General features: G+C 36.5%; 1 protein-coding gene across 1 annotated transcript; it reads right to left on the bottom strand.

The window, feature by feature from the left end:
* Positions 1 to 1,189: 1,189 nt before the first annotated feature.
* LOC107788455 (ubiquitin C-terminal hydrolase 13-like) lies at positions 1,190 to 2,317 on the bottom strand. The gene is made up of 4 exons (XM_016610133.2): positions 2,116 to 2,317; positions 1,743 to 2,016; positions 1,470 to 1,636; positions 1,190 to 1,365 (listed from the first exon to the last, which is right to left on the bottom strand). The coding sequence occupies exons 1-4, from the start codon at positions 2,315 to 2,317 to the stop codon at positions 1,190 to 1,192; spliced, it is 819 nt and encodes a 272-aa protein (XP_016465619.2).
* Between the last annotated feature and the right edge of the window lie 18,898 nt (positions 2,318 to 21,215).

Raw genomic sequence — 21,215 nt, 5'->3', positions numbered from 1 at the left:
TACCGAGCGAAGTGTAGATTCCCAAAACGACCAGTCGGGTCGTTACAGTTGGTTGAATGATAGGGCCACGCCACCATAGTGCGTAATTGATTTTAAAAAAATTAAAGTAATTAATTCTAGTTGGGCGCATGTTAAAAAGTACAAGGAAGAGCAGAAAAAACAACTATCAAAACCAGTCAGACAAACAATGTAAATAATGTGGAGAATGAGAGATGCCATAACTAACTGGGTGACATCAAACATTCAAGTGGTGTTGAATATGACTCTTTGTAATAATAGGGATTGATCTTGAGGAGCGTTGGGCGTCAAAAATGGGGCTTTTACTTGTAGATCCCATCAAAGAGTAAGTAGGGGCTCATAATATAAGGTATTCAAGCTACAGTAAACAAATACTGACATAGTTTCAAAAATACAAATTTTTTGAAAGCCTCTAGCTAACACGTAACAACTATACATGTATTAGCAAGATCTAATAAAATTATACGAATGTATTCATGTCCTTCTAATGCTTCTCCATTAATCTCAAGTTGGTGATATCAAGAAACAAAATATCTTGAATTTTTAAGCTTCAGTTTGTAAGTTAAAACTTGGGAATCACCGCGAAAATGGATCAGCATATGATATGATCATATGAATACTTGAACAATGTTACTGATGATAATAATACTGTCAAAGATTATGCAACATCGATTTGTCTAAAATACTGAAAAAATCGAGGAAATACTTTGAGGGAGATCAACAGGTAAGACTAGTGAGGATAAGAGACCTATAAGCTAGTCTCATGGAATCAAAGTCAATGAAATGGGACATAGGTGCTAGAGAACATATCATATATATATCCTTCATTAATCAAATAAGAGTTTCCAAAGGGGTTTATATGATTCAGAACTGCTCCAACCATCATCTTAAGGCATAGACTTAAATGCTCATATTTTTTGAATAGTCGAACCACATACATATCAGATGCTTAGACAACCCTTCTTATAGTAGTACAACATTTGACCATTGATGCAGCTTAAAAAGTTACATCAACTGGGCATGTCAAAAAGCAAAGGTAGAAATCATCAAAAATAATAAAATGACAGCAAGGAATATAGCTGTGTGCAAGTATCCGCCAAAAGATGTTTCACAAGGATTATTTTTGGGAGAATTGTAAATTTCTAATTTTTATTTTATCATAAATCAAGGATTAGGTCAAATCATTGACAACACCAAGTACAGAAACATCTGCTTCCATAATGCAGCAGTCTCCAACAAGGAAGCCTTTATTTGGATCCTTCAATTCACTTAGCCGCATAAATCGCCTCCATCCCCAAGTGCAACTAGCAGCTGCAAACCAACTTGAAGTAGCTGCACGAGGAAAAACTGTCAAATAATTCAAAGGAAACTAAATCCTTTAGCAGTATGCAGCTAATAATCAGCATAAAACACCAATTTAAACACGTGCGGCGTGCAGCAAGAGAACGTACAAGTTATCTTGTGATGTGCACCAGTAATCTGATTGTTGACAGAAATACTATATTTTGCCTGGACTCTTTTGCGGAAATCAAATCCTTTAGCATCAACTGATTCAAGAAAGATGGAGATGCTCCGGCCATTTTGACTACTATCACCTGTAGGATATAGCTTAAGTTTCCTGCATCCGAAACACATCAAATTGTATTTACACTACAAACAGAATCATGTGCGAAAGAAGGACGAATATATATATATGACGGATAAAAAGAGCATCAACAATATACCATTTGTAAGCCCCAACTGTAAACTCTTCAGAACACAACACACTCTTCAATTTTGTGAATTCTGAAATCTTCCATTCATGCTTATAAGATTCGCTCTCATCCAACAAGGATACACACTCACCTACTCCGCGGTTCTTGATGACATATATATCCACTCCAAAGACGCATTTATCATTAACAAGGTAACCCTTAGAGGGCTTTCTGAATGTTTCATGAGATATATAGTTCGGGAAACCCCATTCACTCTTGATATTGTGAAATCGCTGCTCCATACCTGTAACAAAGTATTGTCATATGAAGTACTTTTAAGACACATTGAGAATTTCCTATTTAAATTTGACTAAGAAAAGTTCCAGAGAAAGAAACAGTATACCTCTCATTACAAGATACTTATCATGAATTTGATCAAATATCAAGAAGCTAAATGTGGCATTCACCTCCCAACCAGCCTGTAAAGAGCTTGTCTCGGCAATGGCCAAATATACAGAAATATGATCACATCCATCTTCACTTCCATCTCCATCAGGATAGATGATCATTTTCCTGTCCAAAATGCAGTGAACAGTTAAATTCATAACTACCCGGGAATGTGGGGTATCATCGGTCTTTGTAAATTATTAGTACTTTTTATTAACTTAAAGAAAAACACTACTGAGATAACCTCTCCGCGCCAAATAGTTAGGCAGTATTTCCTCCTTTTTTGTCATTACTAAAAAGATTGGCAACTTCCTATTTATTTTTTTGTATCATTAACCACATTTTTATATTTAGTAACTAGTTAACATCGATATCACGCATGGCACACCAGTTCCATCGACCAAACCAAAAGAGTGATTCAGTCGATACAGGTGCACTTGAAGTGGGTGGCGTGTTGTCCCTATTGGTCTAGGCCCTTCCCAATAAGGCCCTATCGTCAGGGCATAAGCGCCCTCTTGCTACCCATATGCGAGGCACACGACTTAGCCTTCCCTGACCAGTATCGCTCTCAAACCTATAGCGTTCATGATCTGTCTCCTCAACTTTGTATCGATCTAAAGGCAGGTTGGCATAACCCCCAACCAAGGGAGTGGTTATGTCCAGTATATCCCCCCCCATTTTACCATTGACGTGATCGTGGTAGGCCTCAATGAATACAAACAAAAATTATTTGGTACAACTGTACTTTTGATATGTTATCCATAGCTACCATGTGTCTTCGTTCTTAAACCTTGTGTCGAATCAAACAATGTCAAGCAAATAGGAACAGAGGTGGCAACTATTCTAGTTCTTAAGTTCTGCTGAAGAGCAATGCCTCCAGCTTTTTCTCCCAGAAAGCTAAAATCATAATAAGAAGCTAAGATAGGAGGATGTAGAACAAGTTATAGACTGATAAGCCTCATAAAGTTCCTTAAAACATATTGTATAAAGGAAACACTTGAAAATAAGGTTGGGTGTTTTCTTGGAAAAACAACATATATATTCTTCTCTTGTTTCTTTTTTAATTTAAGAAACACCCCAGGCTTTCACCTCCTGAGGTGTTGGGGGGATTTGGAGAGACCACTATTTTTAGCCCCTCGACTTGATTGATCAAACATGGCATGGGCGTGACGAGGGATTTACATGATGGACCTCAGGACGACCCTATGATAGTTATGGCATCATGTTGACAAGGATGTCCGACATGGGCTGGTGTAGATAGGCATGAACTATGGCACGACGACATGTAGCTTAGGTACAAAGGCATTACAAGACCATGGCATTGGCATGGACATGGCAAGGCAAAGACGACGGGCAGCAAAAGCATAGCAAGGGCTGGAAAAACTAAGGCAAGCTAAGACAGGACGTGGCAAGGCAAATGGGTGCGGATAAGGCAGTGTCATGGGCGAGCTGGGCATGCAGAATGGCAGACATGCGCGCAAGGCATGCTGCACAATGGCATGGAGCGAATACATGACAAGAGTTAGCGTGATTGGCGCCAAAATTCAAAGGTTGCGCCCATGTGCCAAGCACATGCAAGGCAGTAGGGCAGTTTCCAGTTTTTCAGTAAGAGTGGCTATGTGGGGCTTTGGCAGTTGTTTGTTTGAAATTCGAACTTTGAAATCCTTTATAGTTGGGGATGTTAACTGCTAGGTTAGGATAAGGCTGTTGGGCCAAAAACGTTTGCCTATATATGTATAGGCTTGGCAGACTTGTCAAGGCAGAGAGTTGGCTGTCTTTGGCTATCTTTTTGTAAGGTTTTTTGTATGTGTTCTATGTAGCATGAGTTTAATACAAAGTTGGGAAGAAATTTCTGTAACTGTGTGCCTTGTCTGATTTTTGCATGCTGTTATATTTAAGTGTCAAACCAAAACGTGAGGGAAAAAGGAAGAGGGCTGAGTCGTTGTTGTGTGACTATCGTGCAGTGTCAAAACAAAAAAAATTGACCTTGTAACAAGTGGTATCAAAGCAATGTCGGCAAGATCTTGGAATTATCATGGCTGGAAATGCAAAACTTCGAGAAAGACTTCAGAAGTTGGAACCGCTGGTAGTAATAATTGATGATGTAGTGGATCTAGGGGATATTCTGACATAGATCCATGGCGTTAACATAGAACTTCAACACGTTCATGAGAGTATTGATACCCAACTGGTGGAATTGCAGGCTTTCCACGAAACTATTGCGGAGCAGTTGGAAAAGTTACAGAAGGAAAATGAGGAGCTTAAAACAGAAATTCAGATCCTTCGATGGGTTGTTGAAAATGCGGCCCAAGGAGGTGAAGAACGCACCAATTAAGATTCCAGAGCCAAAGACATTTGATAGCGTGAGAGGTTCCAAGGAACTGGAAAACTTCTTATGGGACTTGAAGCATTACTTCTCTATTGCTCACATCCCGAAGAAGGACAAACTTACCATGGCGGTGTGTTATTTCAGAGGAAATGCAGTACTATGGTGGCATATGAAAAATGCAGACGATGAAAGTCCTGGCAAACCCAAGGTTGATACTTGGGATAAACTTCGTCACACGCTAAGGGATAAGTTCTTGCCTAGCAACTCGTCTTGGGTAGCTAGGGATCGCTTGAAGCAGTTGAGACAAACTGGTTCTATTCAGGACTATGTGAAAGATTTTTCATCCTTGTTGTTGGACATCCAAAACACGTTGGATGGGATAAACTGCATAATTTCATTTTCAAAATGCAAGGGTGGGCACAAAATAAAATTTGTAGGCAAAAAAGTTAAATATCTGCCTAGTGCAATTGCGGCACCGGACGCATTGGTGGATTTTCGCTCAACTTGTCTAACTTCTGATCCTCTCTCTTCTTATAAGTCAAAGAAAAAAGAGAATAGTAAGGACTGGAAAAAGGACAATCGAAACCAAGATGGAAATAACAAAGGCAAAGGGAAGATGGACTCTTCTTCGTCAAAAACAAACAAGCCAATGGGTGGTGAAAAGGTTTGCTGGACGTGTCAAAAACCTGGACATCACACACGAAACTGTCCAAATCCAGGAAAGATAAATTCTCTTCTTGCTGAAGAGGATAAAATAAAGAAAGGGATAGGAAGTTTTTGCTTATGTGAATCCGTTACGGCTGTTGAACACTTTGGCTTGTATAACTATGGCGGATGATGAAAAAAATGCTACCAAGGAAGAAGTTGCATACGTGAATACTACGGGAGATGATTTGGCTAATGCTTATTCCATACTAATGTATGTGGATCTAAAAATTGGAAACATGAGTGTCATGACAGTGGTTGATACCAGAGCCACACACACCTTTGTTGCCTCCAGAATTGTTCAAGAGTATGGGCTGCAGGTAAAAAAGTGTCTGACCAAGATGAAGACTATGAACTCAAAGGCGCAACCTGGTTATGGGGTGGCGCTAGATGTCCCGATAATATTAGGCCATTGGTCTGGAAAGTTCAACATGACTGTTGTGCCATTGGATGACTTCAATGTGCTGTTGGGAATTGATTTACTAAAGAAAAACAAAGTCGCTCCAATTCCTCATTTGAATGGACTTAAGTTCATAGGGGAGACAAACTTCGTCTTTATGAAAGGCATTCGACCCTACATGGATGAAAGAAAGAATGTTGGGGTTGCCGCTTTGATTACTGTTATTGCATTTTAGAAAGGCTTGAAGAGGGGTAAGGAAACATACCTCGCTGCACTTATTGAAGTCAAGCTGGATAAGCAGATTCATGTCCCATATTGTTTTGCAGATTTGCTGAAGGAATTCAAAGATGTGATGCCTCCAGAATTGCAAAGGGAGTTACCACCGATGAGGAAGATTAATCACAGGATTGAACTTATTCCTGGATCATTGCCGCCTGCGTGGCCTCGTTACTGCATGTTGCCTATGGAACTTACTGAATTAAGGAAGCAATTGTCTGAGTTTCTTGACGCCGGGTTAATTCAACCATTAAAGCCTCCATACGGTGTTCCTGTTTTGTTCCGAAAAAAGCAAGATGCTACGCTGCGGATGTGTGTGGACTATAGGGCGCTGAATAAAGTGACTGCCAAAAACAAGTACTGGGCCCCTTTGATTAAAGATCTTCTAGACAAGCTCTCGAAGGGTAGTTTTCTTACTAAGTTAGACCTAAGGTGAGGCTATTGACAGGTTAGGATAGCCGAGGGGATGCCCCTAAAACCACTTGTGTAACTATATATGGTATCTTTGAATTTCTTGTAATGTCGTTTGGGCTAGGCCAACGCCCCAGAAACTTTCTATAATTTGATGAACAATGTTCTTTATGAGTATCTTGATGACTTTGTAGTTGTTTACTTAGAAGACATAGTCATCTATAGCCGGACCCTTGACGAACATTTGTCTCACTTAAGGAAGTGCTGGAAAGACTTAGAGCCTATCAAATCTATGTCAAGATGGAGAAATGTGAATTTGCAAGCTGCGAAATAAAGTTTCTAGGCCATTTGGTTAGTGAAAACCAAGTGCAGATGGACCTAAAGAAGGTGCAAGCAACAGTTGATTGGCAAGAACCAAGGGGATAAAGGAACTAAGATCATTTTTGGGCCTGGTAAATTATTACCGGAAATTCCATGATTAGTTCTCCTTGTTGATCTCTGACTATTCCTCCTATACCCGCTTTTCCTGTCTCCTTGAAATAGCTTCCATCGATATTCACTTTGATCCTTCCAATTGATGTGCATTTCCATACCCCTTGCTTGAAATTTTTTTTGGCTCACTATACCTACATGAGCTCCAACTTCTCCATATTTCCCAACATATAACCAGAGGGATAGCGCAAAGTTTGAACTTGTGAATGTAGTTCTTTGATTTTGCATCCCACCAGATTTTAAAAATCGTCCTGATGCTTCAGTTTTCATGTTTGATGCCCAAGGGGGCTCCAAAAGTTTTCCATAAACGCTGAGCAACTTCTCCTTCTATGAAGACATGTTCCAATGAGTCTCCCTTAGGATTTTTACAACACTTGCATCTGGAAACAATATGGTTACCAAATTTAGAAATAACTCCATCAAAAGGAAGCTTTACGAGGTATAATCTCCAAGCCAAGAAAGAAATTTTGAAGGGGATGCAATTGAGCCACATATTGTGAAGAGCTGCATTCTTTGATTTCATGTTCCTTATAGTTTGCCAGGAACTTTTGTTGGAAAATTGACCATCTTCTGAGGTATCCCACATGGCATTGTCTTCTTTTCTCTAGTCTCCAATTTCTATTGCACTGATGTGGCTAGCAATCTGCTCATTGAGAGTGTTGATTAGCTTATCCATGTTCCAGTTACCCTAACGAACAAATTCCTTAACTATGATGGTTTTACTCAATCTGCCATTTGGGAAATGCTTGGCTAAAGCCCCTTTTCCTGGCCAGTTATCCCACCAGAAGTTGTTATTTCCCTCAATAATTTTCCAAAGGTGCTCTTTCACTCTGTATCTAATTTGGATCATGTCTCCAAGCATGTGAGTTACCTAGCACCCACTTTTTAGCCACAGGATGAGACTTGATACAATCTTTAGCTCTGAGGTAGGTTGCCCAGAGAGTATTTTAAGTTCTAAATCTGCACCACCTCTTCATGGCTAATGTATTGCTAATATCCTCCATCGACCTAATGGCAATGCCACACTCTTCTTTTGGAAGGCACATGTTCCTCCAAACACTCCAATGATACTTGTATATGACCTTTTTGGACCTAACACCTCTAATATTCCAGAATATGGCACTAATCATTGGATATATTCTTCCCTTGTAATCTCTTACTAACTTTGTTAATCCTTTACTTATCAACAACAAAATATTCTTGTCTTGTAACCTAAATTCTTTCAAAACATGGACTCAAGGAGAAGTATACACGCCTGTGTGTATATAGATTCAGTCAATTTATACTTACATTTCATCAAATTTTGAATAAAACAACTTTAGTATACGTTGAATGAAACTTAAGTAGTGGCAGAGACACCGTTTAGTAGGTGTCATCATATTTAACTTCGCAAAAGATTTTAATTTTATGTGTAAAAAAATTTTTGAAAGAAAAAATGTATATACACACAAAGTAATGATTACTCAACCCACTAAATTACCACAATAGGGGGACAACTGGACATGTCCAGGAGCAGGTGAACCCATTATCTATTTTTCATACAAACATAATATATTTGTGAAAAACCATCAAAATGTTATAAAAAACATCAAATTCTAACCCATATTTCAAAATTGTAATAAGTTATGTCTAGAACATTGTGTCTAGGTTACAAGACAAGAAAATGGCACTAATCATTGGTATTAACATTGTGTCTAGATGTTGTTGTTGCACGATACCAGTGGAAGAAATAATTAACCATGTATTCCAATTGCGATATAGCCAAAAATGTGTGGTGGAACATTTGTGATCCACTGGTATTTCAACCTACAGGATGAACAATCCTTAGTATGTTCAATTGCTGGTGAAATAAACAGCCCAAAAATACACTTCACAAATGTTTTCTACAGATTACCCCAGTTATTGTATGTTGGGAACTATGGAAGGCGAGATATGGAAAAAAATACGGTAAGAATAATATTCCCTCCGTTTCAATTTATGTGTGAACCTGTTTGACTGAGCATGGAGTTAAGAAAAAATGAAACTTTTGGAATTTGTGGTCCTAAACAAGCCAAAAAGAGGCCCAGAGTATTTGTGTGGTTATAAAAGCTTCTCATTAAGGGTAGAATTGTAAGTTTAAGCTAAATTGTTACCAAATTTAGAAAGGGGTCATTTTTTTTGGAACGGACCAAAAAGGAAATAAGTTCACCTAAACTGAAATAGAGAGAGTATTTCTGTTTTTAGAATTTGTCAACAAATTTTATTTCAGATCAAAATCGCTATGGGGAAGAAGTTCGGCAACATGGAGTGGGAGTGGACATGGCATAAAGTGTGTCATGTAACTGAAACCTACAAGACAAAGCTAAAAAGTTGATGCTCAAAGGGAAGAAACCTGAATAGAACTCTTGGAAAGTTAACAAAGACGGTAGCTTCATTATTAATCAAAAGAGTGCAGGAGCTGGTGGTGTTGTTAGAAATGGAAATGGACATTTGGTTATGGCTTTCGCAGCATCAGTCCAGTTCTTGACTAACAACTACTCAGGAGACATTAACAGATGCGGATCCAGGATTTACATATAAATTTTTAGTTCGCGTCGAAAGTTATGGGTTCAGTTGAACCCATTGGTAGAACACTACATCCGCTTTTGGACATTATGATGTTGTGAACAAAACTAAGAGGACTTTACACTAGAGCTAGACTCTCTCATGGTGGTAAATATGATGTTGGGAAAGTACAAAATTCCATGGAGACTCCAAGAAGACATCACTCAAATTCAAGAAAAGGTGCAACAACATAACATCAAGGTCAAACATTGTCTTAGAGAAGGAAATGGGGTGGCAGACTTACTGGCTCAGTATGCTACATCCCTCACACACAAGAAAATTTCTACTGATGAGGTGAAAGAAGCCCTCAGAATGGACAAGTTGCAAGTACCAATCTTTAGAACAAAAGCCAAAAATCACTCTGGATGGTTCTTTGTGAAGAGCTACTGTTATCAGAGGTGGATCTACGGTCTAAAAAGTGGTTCACGTGAACGGTGAACCCGTGGTTCTCGGGTTAAAGTATAGATATAATGTACATAATTTGGCAAAATATATATATATATATATATATTTGATGGAACCCATGGTCAAAAGAGATGAAGTGGTGCATTGATTTTGGTCTCTTATTTCCAATAGCCTTAAGGTCCGGTGATCAAATACCCTACCAACCTTTTTTTTTAAAGTAGTGGTGAACTCATTCCCCGGAAATCCTAGATCCGCCTCTGAACTATTATTGTGTTTCCCAGAGTAGCTCTTCAACTTTTTGAATGTGCTTGCACATTTTCCCTGGGTAGTAGTCTATTTTAACAGTAGTTTGTGGGCTGTGTACCTTCGAGAGGTTATTGGTTGATTCTCCCTCCTATGTAATATTCACTTGATTAATATACAAAGTAGGGGTCGCGCCAACCCCCACCACCACAGGAGGTGAAAGCCTGGGTGAGTGGATTGAATTAAAATAAAAAATAAAAATAAAATAAAAAGAACCATACCCATGTTTAGTAAAATCTACCTCTGCATGTCATTGCTCAAGAAACACCACACCCATATTCAATACATTAACATTGACAGAGGCAGACCTATGCATGTAGAAGAGGGGGTCACTGGCCCCTGTTATCTTCGGTAAAAATGGTCATATATTTTGCTTGAAACCCTTACGATTAAAAGTTCCATGGGGCACTAGATAAGACTTCACTCATGTGCCCCCGCCACCTTCAAATTTTAGGTCCGCCTCTGAATATTGACACCATATGTCAAGGTACTTGGCAAAGATTATTCATACCAAAAACTCAAAAATAAAGATAAAAATATGACTTGGACAAATGTGAGAAGCTAATGATGAGCAGTACCATTTGTAACCGCAGGACTCGAACACACTCGATTCATATTTGTTTATACCATTCGTTGAGAGCACAGAAAAGGATTCAAACTTCAACAAGTAACGAGCTGGTGCTGCTTTAACTTCTGTCAACATAAAAGGATAAATATTTAAAATCCAACATATATATATATATATATATATATAAGAAAAAAATAATGCGAGTATGAAATACTGTATGTTTTAGAAGGAGTTCAAACCATCACCTTCCGCAGAAATCGTCGCCATGTTGAAGAGAAGTGAAAGAAACTTTCCGACGGTAATAAACTTTTTGGGACTTTAGTCTCCTCGTTTACTGTACTAAAAATAAACTTCATTTTAATTTATTACTTTACGAGAAAATAAATTTTTTTTTTCCTGTTATACCTACAGTATTTATTACTCATTTCAAATTATTTTTTCATGTCCAATAAAATATGCATCAATTAATATGGGTATCATGATAAATGATGCACTTTATTTATTATTTCTTAAGGGACGTGAAAAGTCAAAACGTGCCAAGTAAAAATGACCGGGGGAGTAATTCTTAGGAATTGAAAAGGTGCAATTTTATCCGGGAGTTGAAAGGGTGCAACGTAAATATTTACTAGTATCATTTATTTTATCTTTCCTGCTATTGTCTTCTCATTTATCTGATCTATTGTAGTTGTAGTATACATTATTATTTATTAAAAGGTAAATTTACTTTTTGATACAAAAAGAATATGGAAGGACAAAAAGATCTTTCAGCTTTTGTGGGATATTTTAGCAATTTACTTTTGGCTTTGGGATTATATATATATATATATATATATATATATATATATATATATATATATATATATATATATATGAATGATTAGAACATTTGATTTAGTTATAAATTACAAATTTAACTTTTTTTGTGGTAGTACTTGAATTCAAATAATCATTTGGTATCATCTCAATGCAATTAAGATTAACTAAGTTGAGTTAGATATTATTAGTAGTTAAGCTTCTAATCTTCTTTTGTATTTGGTGCAAATATGTTATCTAGTCGTAACGATACCTAGACATCCTTATTTCGCTGTTTGAACTAATTTTGAAAAACCGAATACCAATAAAATTGGGGTATTATCACTTTTAGCCCGTGCCAGAAACTATTTATATGTGGTAGCTGAAAAAGTATATAAAATTTGTATAATTTTTATATATAACATATATAATGTATATATATATATATATATATATACAAATTTTATATATTTTTTCGTCTATTATTTTTCCAACAGCTATACAGTGTCATTTTTCCTACAAAATTGCTAGCTTTTGATAATTTGTAGCCTTGGACAGTTTGGTTGTTTTTGTGATAGATACCTCATTAATAGCTTCTTAAGCATCATTTAAAAGATTCAAACTTCTAAAAAGTGCATTTGTGAATGAGTTCATAAATTGTCTTTGTTAGCAACCTTCTAGCTTTGAATATCTGAAATCTTAAAATTTGACTTTAAAGAAACCTCCTAGTGTTCATGGAAAGGTAAAATATGTTTGAACGACTCAACTCTTATATATAAGAAGTTTAGAGCGAGTGATGTAGTTTTTTTATATAGGGGGTGATTACATATTTGATCATTTCTCTTTATAAGAAGTAACACTCGCGCAGGATTCAGGAAGGGTTGCACGGGTGTGATACAGATAGCTTACCCTAATACAAGCATTAGTGACTGCTTCCACGGCGCAAACACGAAATTGCAAAAGAGTTTCAAGCTTTCAATATGTAACTTGGAAAAAGAAAAGGGGCAAGTACGATACACCAAGCTCCTGTTATGCGTGGGGTCCACGGAAAGGCTGGACCACAAGGGTCTATTGTATGCAGTCTTACTCTGCATTTCTTCAAGAGGTTGTTTCCATGCAGTTCAATCGGTAAGTTGAATTGCATGAAACATCGATCACCATATGAATGCAGGAATGAGCATTATTCTGCAATAACTAGACCAAAGACTTATAGAAATAGACCGGTAAAGATAACAAGCTAAGGAAGAGATGAGAAACCTATACATAATCAATTCAAACACTAGCAGAAGAACATATCATAAGTTATGTTCAATAAAGTGGCTAAAAGAATCACTGAACTTAATGTATATCAGATGTTTAGTCTAAGCAAGAGCATAATATTATGAAATATTTTGCTTGTTAAATAGAAAATCAACAATTAGGTTAGGCCATTAACAACACCAATGATAGAAACATCTGCTTCCACAATGCAACAATCTTTGACAATGAAGCCTCTTTTCGGATCCTTTAATTCATGTAGCGGCATAAATGCAGGGAAACCAATTTGAACTAACTGCAAGATAATAATGTCGAAGTATTCAAAGAACTAATCAAATCTAAAATGAAGGATCCGTTTGATATAGATATATTGAAAGTGCTTTTAACCATGTACATAATCGACTATACATACCATAGCCCTCGACATCATAGAATTGGTGCAAAAATATCCCTCAGCCATTAGGATCATCGACCTAATGCTATACTGTGGGCCGGTCCTGAATCGGACCGGACCGGGCCCGCGGTCCTAACGGGCTTAACGGGCCTGGTGGGCCGGTCCTAACAGTCCCTTAAAGCCCGAGGCGGGCTGGTCTTCCATGTTAAGCCCGCGAGCCCGGGACCGGCTGGCGGGCCTGGTCCGGGCCTAACGGCTATAATTTTAAAAAAAAAAATTAAAAAAAATAGCCCAATGGCCATATTTAAAAAGTAGCCATTTGGGGTTTTTTTGACCGTTTGGTAGTTTCTAAAATAGCCATTTGGCCCCCAAACTTTATATAATTACACTTTTTTCCATTTCTCAACTATAAATACCCCCTAATTCTTTCATTTTTACTCACCAATTCATCAATCTCTCTCAATCTCTCTACTAGAATTGCTTATTTTATTGTTGAAACTTCGTGAAAAATTGTGAAGTTAGTGAATTGAAGCCTTCAAGTCTTCAACGATTTTCAATTTTCAAGAAGTTGTTCGGCAATCCGGTAAACTCGTTTCAACTCTTAAGTTTTAAGAATATATTTTTGTGTGTTTTAGTTTGCATAATTGTAATTAATATGGCATTTTCTTTGAAAAAAATATTTGGTAAGTGAAAAGATAAAACCGGTGAAAGTAGTGGCCAACCAACTACCCTTCCCCCGGCTCCCCGACCTAGAAAAAATAAGCAAGTTGAAAGTAGTCGCCAACCTAGACGTCCTCCTTCTCCCATAATTCTTGATAGTGATCACCCTTGTTTTCAATTTACCGATAGTGAATTTTGCCATAATGTTGTACCAGGTGAAAGATTAGATGCTGAAATTATGAATTTTCTTTATCCTAATGAAACTATCTCAGAAAATAATGAGGAAAATGAGGATGATGATAAAACCCAAGCATCGGATTTAGATGATACACCTACTAGTCCTGTTAATAACCCAACAGATGCACCGGCCGACTCACCTGTAGAAACTCCTACTTTTAATAGAGAACCTGCTAAACGCCTAGAAACATCATTAGTTTGGAATTGTTTTACTCAAGTAAGAGAACAAAATAAGGCTAAGTGTAAAACTTGTTTGAAATTAATGGCGCATAAATATACTGGAGACCGTAGCGGCACGGGTAGTTTGACTAGGCACATAAAAACACACCCTAGAGATAAAGCTAGATTTTACAAATGAAAGCGCAGCTAGAGGGGACAAGTGTAGATTCTACGGTTAACCCTAGTACAGGTTCAAATCTAGTTCAACCCGGAATTAACACTGTGACCGGAGGTATTTTATATTACGATCCTAATAGAGATCGTGAAGAATTAGCAAAGATGATTACCGTTATGTGCTTACCTTATACTTTTGCTTCTAATCCTAATTGGATTCATTATATTAGAAGAGTTTTTAATCCTACTTATAAAGGTTGGCCTCGCGCAACAGTTAAGAGCGATATTTATAAATATAAACATGAATATGAACAATATTTGCGGTATTTATTTACTCATATAAGTAATCGAATTTCTATTACTACTGATATTGGTAGAAGTGGTAATGATTGTGATTATCTAACTGTTACAAGTCATTGGATAGATGAGGAGTGGACAATGCAAAAACGCATTATTGTGTATAGAATAATTAATTCATGTCACACAGGTAAGTTTATAGCTAATATTGTTGCAGATATTTGTAGATATTTATGCTTTAGAGATAAAATAATATCAATTTCTATGGATAATACTTCTAGTAACACTAGTGCTATAGGCATACTTACAACAACACTAAATCCCGCATTTAGAAATATATTTCATGTTAGATGTATTTGTCATATTTATCATTTAATTGTCGGTGATGGTATGCGAATTTTAAATTTAGAAATTAAAAAGGTTAGAATGGCTCTTAATTGGCTTTTTTATTCAAACCGTAGAAGTAGACTAAGAGAATATTTTAAAAAATGTGATGAATATGGCCTTAGAGAAAGAAAGGTTCCTAAACCTTGCCCGACTAGATGGAATTATATGTATGAAAGTTTAGTAGTTGCATATGAATATAGAAATCCAATTAATGCAACGTTTAATGCTCGGGTAGGTGGTGAGGATGATGATGAAATGCTTACTACTCAAGATTGGACGAATGTTAAAATTCTTATAGATTTTTTAGAACATTTTCAAATTGCTACAAATGCATTTTCTGGGCAATATTATCCTACTATTTCAAACTGTTTAGTTTATATTGCAGCACTATGTGATTTGTTTGTTGAATTTTCGGAGGTTGGGGAAATTTATCAACTTACTATAAATGCAATGAAAGAAAAGTTTAAAAAATATTTTTTCCCTAACCCTCCTATTTATGGTGTTGCTGCAATGTTAAATCCTACAATGAAATTAGGAGGTCCTCATTTTTGGTACTCAAATATTTATAAGGCTTTAGATCTTTCAAATGAGGAATTTGCTACACTTGCAGATGCAAAAGCCTCAATTAAAATTAATGCTCAAACAATTTATAATGATTATCAACTTGCCTTAGAATATGCTAGGCCAAATGTTTCAACCCCTACTTCGTCTAGTTCACAATCGTTTAAAAGAGCTGCGGGCTTAAAAACACTTAAATCTTGGACGAAGTTCAGGGGTTCTCAAGGTGATAATTATGATGAAACTTCACATCTAAATGAGCTTCAAGTTTATTTGTCGCAGGGACTTGAAAAGGAAAATCCAGACGGCACTTTTGATCTTTTGGAATGGTGGAAGGCAAAGGAAAAACATTTCCCGGTTCTTGCAAGGATGGCTCGGGATATTTTATCTATTCAAGCTTCAATTGTTGCATCAGAGAGCGCTTTCAGTCAAGCAAGACTTCAAATAGGTGATCATAGAGCGTCAATGAGGGAGAGCTTGGAAAAATCTATACTGTTTAGAGATTGGATCCGCTCGGAAAGAAGGAACTTTGGAATTGCGGAATCACAACCGGCGATAGATGAAGCTTATGAAGAAATGATGGCGGAAATTGCGGAGGATGCTACTTCGCCCGGAAGTGGTGATGAACAAGTTTCTTTTCTACCACCACCAATGCAACCTCCTCTGAACCTTGAAGGATTTATGAAATTTGTTAGAGATACAATGTAGAGGTGTACCTTGTACTTTGGCATATCTTCTTTTAGTTTTGCTCCCTTTTAATGGTGGTATTAGTACCTTGTTGTGCTCATTCCATTGGGGGGAGGAAGACTAAGAAAGATATGTCATTTTTGGTAATAAAAATTATAAGACATGCCCTTGAATATATTTTTGCAATATTTTTTTGGTCTTTAACTTGCAATTATTTATAAGCTATAATATATATACATAACATACAATATATACTACAAGAAAATATATAAGGTAATATATACACATAACATACAATATATACTACAAGAAAATATATAAGGTAATATATATACATAACATACAATATATACTACAAGAAAATCTATATATATATATATACACATAACATACAATATATAATATACTATATATATATATATATATATATATATATATTATATACTATACTAGTATACTATAGAAGTCTTCAAAACAAGATTTTTCAAAATTCAAAATGAGGGCCCCACCTCCAATGACCACCAACGGCCATATTGCACAAATAGCCATTTTTTTCAATTTACAAAAATGATTTGATTTCTATGTATTGAAGCACTCTAATAATTTGATTTCTACATATATATTATTTATATAGCCTTGATATGGTTTACAAGAAATTGCCTTAAAAAAACGGAAATCAAAAAGCCCGTTAGGCCCGCTAAGCCTACGAGCCCGGCCCGTTTAGCCCAGGACCATATGGGCTTAGGCCCGTCACGGGCTGGTTCCACCCGTTGAGCCCGAGAAGCCCGGGACCGTGAGGCCAGAGACCAGGACCGCTAGGCCCAGGCCCGTTAAGCCCGACCCATTTGGCCCATTTAGGTCCAGGCCCGGCCCAAGGTACAGCATTACATCGACCTGTTAGAATATACTATAAGCCATGCGTATTGTTATAGTATTCTTTATGAACAATTATTTATTTACTTGTTTAAATTCAATAAAGTTTCATTTTAAATAGATCATGTGTTGGTTTGTGCGTCCATTGCTTACATAGTAGATGATTTAGTGTATAGAGTTTAGCTTATACACGGAAGATTAAATCATCGGTTCTTGTAAGACATAAAAGTTAATGTTCACAATCTAATGATGGAATTGGACAAATCATCGGAATGATTGTAGCACAAGATTAAATATAATTTATCTTGATTATGGGAATGGTTTAATTCCAACTTCTTGTGCTAGTACATTTTGTATGTATTGAACGAATCAAGTAGAGATGAGTATTTTATACTGACTTTATAAAATAATTTCTCTAGTCCATATAATGTACTTATACTCTTAATCATGATATAATTATTATTAGTTGTGTATGTCACTTGTTGTTTTGATTTATTGAAATGCGAGATTCTTTCGCGAGTCAATAAGCCTGGTAAATTGGATAACAATGATATACATTGGCGAAGTAATAATTAGTTGATGGAATCCATGTCTCGATTTTGAGATTGATGATACTCCTTTATGAAAGCTTATATGTTTTCATGTGTAAACCCGGCCGATGAATTTTGTATCCGACACATGAAATAAGTTAAGTATAAGTCTAAAGGAAATAATCAATAAATTAAATAGTCAGTAATTTAATTTGATTGATTAGTATCTGAATCTTAACATGGGGAGTTAAATAAGGTTTTATGGAAGAATTTTGAAATTGAACTAAGAAGTACAATTACGAATTTTTAGTGGAATAATTCGTAATTTATTATGATGGAAATTAATTTCAGAATTTTGAAATTAATATCATAATAGGAAGCCTTGTTAATTAAATTTTGTGGTCCCTACTGTGCCTTAATAATAGAAAATAGTGGAAACTGTTACTTAGTAGGAAAGAAAACATGAAAACCGTCCCTTAGTGGGAGAAGGAAACCTAACAGGTTTTGAAAACGGTTTTGACCTAAAAACGCAGCTATATATATGGATATAAGGGCTGGACGTTTGGGGTATGATTCCAACTGCGGTTTCTACTAGAATTTTGCCCACCCAAAATTCTCTATTTTCGGTTATTGTTTGGGTAACACAGTAGAAGACTGTGGAAATCTGCTGATGTGTGGTATCAACTGAGGAACTGGAGAACGACATAGATTTGTTGTGTTTACGCTTCAAGAGGTAACCCTAAAATCTCCATACGTGCTAGTTGTTTAGATTACACGTGAATAAGATTCTGCTGTTGCTTCCGCTGTGGTATATATATAATCAATTGGTATCAGAGCTTACTCACGTCTAATTAAATAATTAGGATAAACCATAAGGATTAATCTCATATTCTATATGCAAGTTTTGAATTACATGCAAAGTTTGTTTTTTCTGAAAACCTGCACTGTTTTTTGGTGTGATTATCTGTTATGGGTTGTGTTGATTATTCGAAAACTTGATGTATCCTTTTAATATTGGTGATGTTGAGTGAGAATAATCTGAAAGTTGAATTTTATCATGTAAAACGGCAAAACAAGTTTTGCCGAATTAGGGCAGAAAATCGGAGGTCAAAAAGTTGACGGACTTCGATTGATCTGAAACTTGGCAAGTCCATGCGAAATGGCCCAGTTAGCAATACACGTGAATTTTATTCATGATTGAAGTCGTTTTTTGGGCTCTCGGGGTCGTTTAGATGGTGTTTGTGCTATTTTTCTAAAATTCTGAATTTTTTTTAAGTTGTTTTTAATTTCAGTAATTGTGGGGATCAATTCCCTTGGTCCTGGGGCTTAAAAAATCAGTGATATAATGTTTTTTACGCGTTGACGTAGGTCTTCTTCCATATCGGATAAAAAAATATTATGAATAATCACCATGTTATACTAGTCATTGATTATTTGTATTTACTCTCCATCTGAGTATGCATGTTGGTTCAATGGGACTAATATATGTTGAATGTTGATATTCACTTGGCTTAAATTAACAGTTTACTCTCCATCTGAGTATGATCTGTTTAAGTTTATGGAGTGAAAATCTGTCATTATATATGTATATTGCAAGAATAGCTTCTTTCCCATCGAAATTTGTTGTTCAAGGTGCAGAGATTGTATATATATAATGTGTTTTGAATTTTAATGTTCATAAAATAAACTGTTTTGATCTATTTAAATATTTTATGTCTCCCAGATTGACAATGACTGCTTTCAATCCCCTTATTGCCATTCTTACCCAATACAAACTTGAGGGTCCAAATTATGTTGATTGGAAACGAAATTTGGATATTGTTCTAATTGCTGAAGAGTACAAATTTGTGCTCGATGAGGTGTGTCCAGAAAAACCTGGAGATTATGCCACAGATGATGAACAGAAGGCTTACCAGAAATGGATTAAGGCTGATGAGATGGCACGATGTTACATTTTGGCATCCATGTCGAATGTTCTGCAACATCAGCATCAGTCGATGGAGTCTGCTTATGATATTCTAGAAAATCTCAAAGAAATGTTCGGAGATCAGAATCGTGCGGTTAAGCAGACTGCCATGAAAGCCCTTCTGAATACCAAAATGGTTGAAGGTTCATCGGTCAGGGACCATGTTCTGAAGATGATGAGTTTTCTGAATGAACTGGAGGTCCTTAGAGCTAACATTGATAAGGACACGCAGGTTGAAATGATCCTGCAGACTTTTCCTGACAGTTTTCAGCAGTTTCGCCTAAATTATAACATGAACAAAATGGATTTGTCCCTTGCGAAATTGTTGAATGAGCTGCAGTCGGCAGAGACTATTATCAAGTCCCAAGCTCCTCCCGTGGCATTGAATTTTGAGGCAGGTTCTTCTTCTAAGCCGAGAGGCGGGCAGAAAAAGAAAAAGGCTCAAAACCCCTTTGTTGGTGGCGCGACTGCTGGTGTAAAAAAGGCTAAGGGCAAGTGTTATCACTGCAAGTAGCCCGGGCATCATAAGAAGCAGTGTCCAACTTATCTTGCCAAGCTGAAAAATAAACCAGGTGATTTACATCTACTTGTCGTTGAAACATTTTTAGCGGCTGTTTCTACCATGTCATGGTGTGTAGATTCGGGAGCCACTAATCATATCTGCACTTATTTGCAGGGGTTTCAGATAACGTGGCGGCTAAGTAGAGGAGAAATCAATGTTTATCAAGCAGACGGTTCAGCAGCCCCAGCTTTAGCATTAGGAAATATTAGTATTTCATTTGGTAGTGGTTGAGTTTTAGCTTTAAAAGACACATTATATGTACCTTCCGTTATAAGGAATTTAATTTCGGTTTCTAGCGCTATGAGAGATGGTTATGATTTTAATTGTCATGACGTTGATAAATGTATTATTACTCATAATAAGCGTTATCTCTCTTCGGCTACATTGATTAATGGTCTTTTTGTTGTTGACTCTATTCCTAAACAGTTACCACCTAAAGAACTGAATAATGTTGATTTACTAAGTAAGAGAAAACGTTCTTCTGAATTGAGTGAAACATATTTATGGCACTTGCGTTTGGGTCATATAAATCTAAACAGAATTTCCAGGTTGGTCAAGGATGGACTTTTAAGTTCATTGAAAGTGGAGGCACTACCAGCTTGTGAATCTTGTTTAGAAGGAAAAATGACAAAACAAATTTTCTCTCAAAAGGAAATCGGGCAAGTGACAAATTAGAGTTAATTCATTCTGATTTGTGTGGTCCAATGAATGTCCAAGCAAGAGGTGGTTTTGAGTATTTTGTGACTTTCACAGATGATTACTCAAAATATGGATATATTTATTTGTTGCGTTGAAAGTCTGAATGTTTTGAAAAGTTCAAAGAATTCAAGACTGAGACTGAAAAGCGACATAATAAACATATCAAGACACTACGATCTGATCGTGGTGGGGAGTACCTCTCTACGGACTTCATTGGTTATTTATCAGAATGTGGAATTACATCTCAATTATCTGCACCTGGAACTCCACAACAAAATGGTGTAGCTGAAAGAAGAAATAGGACTCTTATGGAAATGGTTAGATCAATGATGAGTTATTCCGATTTGCCTTC

This window comes from Nicotiana tabacum, chromosome 6 (assembly GCF_000715075.1).
Source record: "Nicotiana tabacum cultivar K326 chromosome 6, ASM71507v2, whole genome shotgun sequence".
Lineage (NCBI taxonomy): Eukaryota > Viridiplantae > Streptophyta > Magnoliopsida > Solanales > Solanaceae > Nicotiana > Nicotiana tabacum.
Note: the sequence above shows the minus strand (reverse complement) of the source record. Positions and strands in the feature narration are given on the sequence as shown.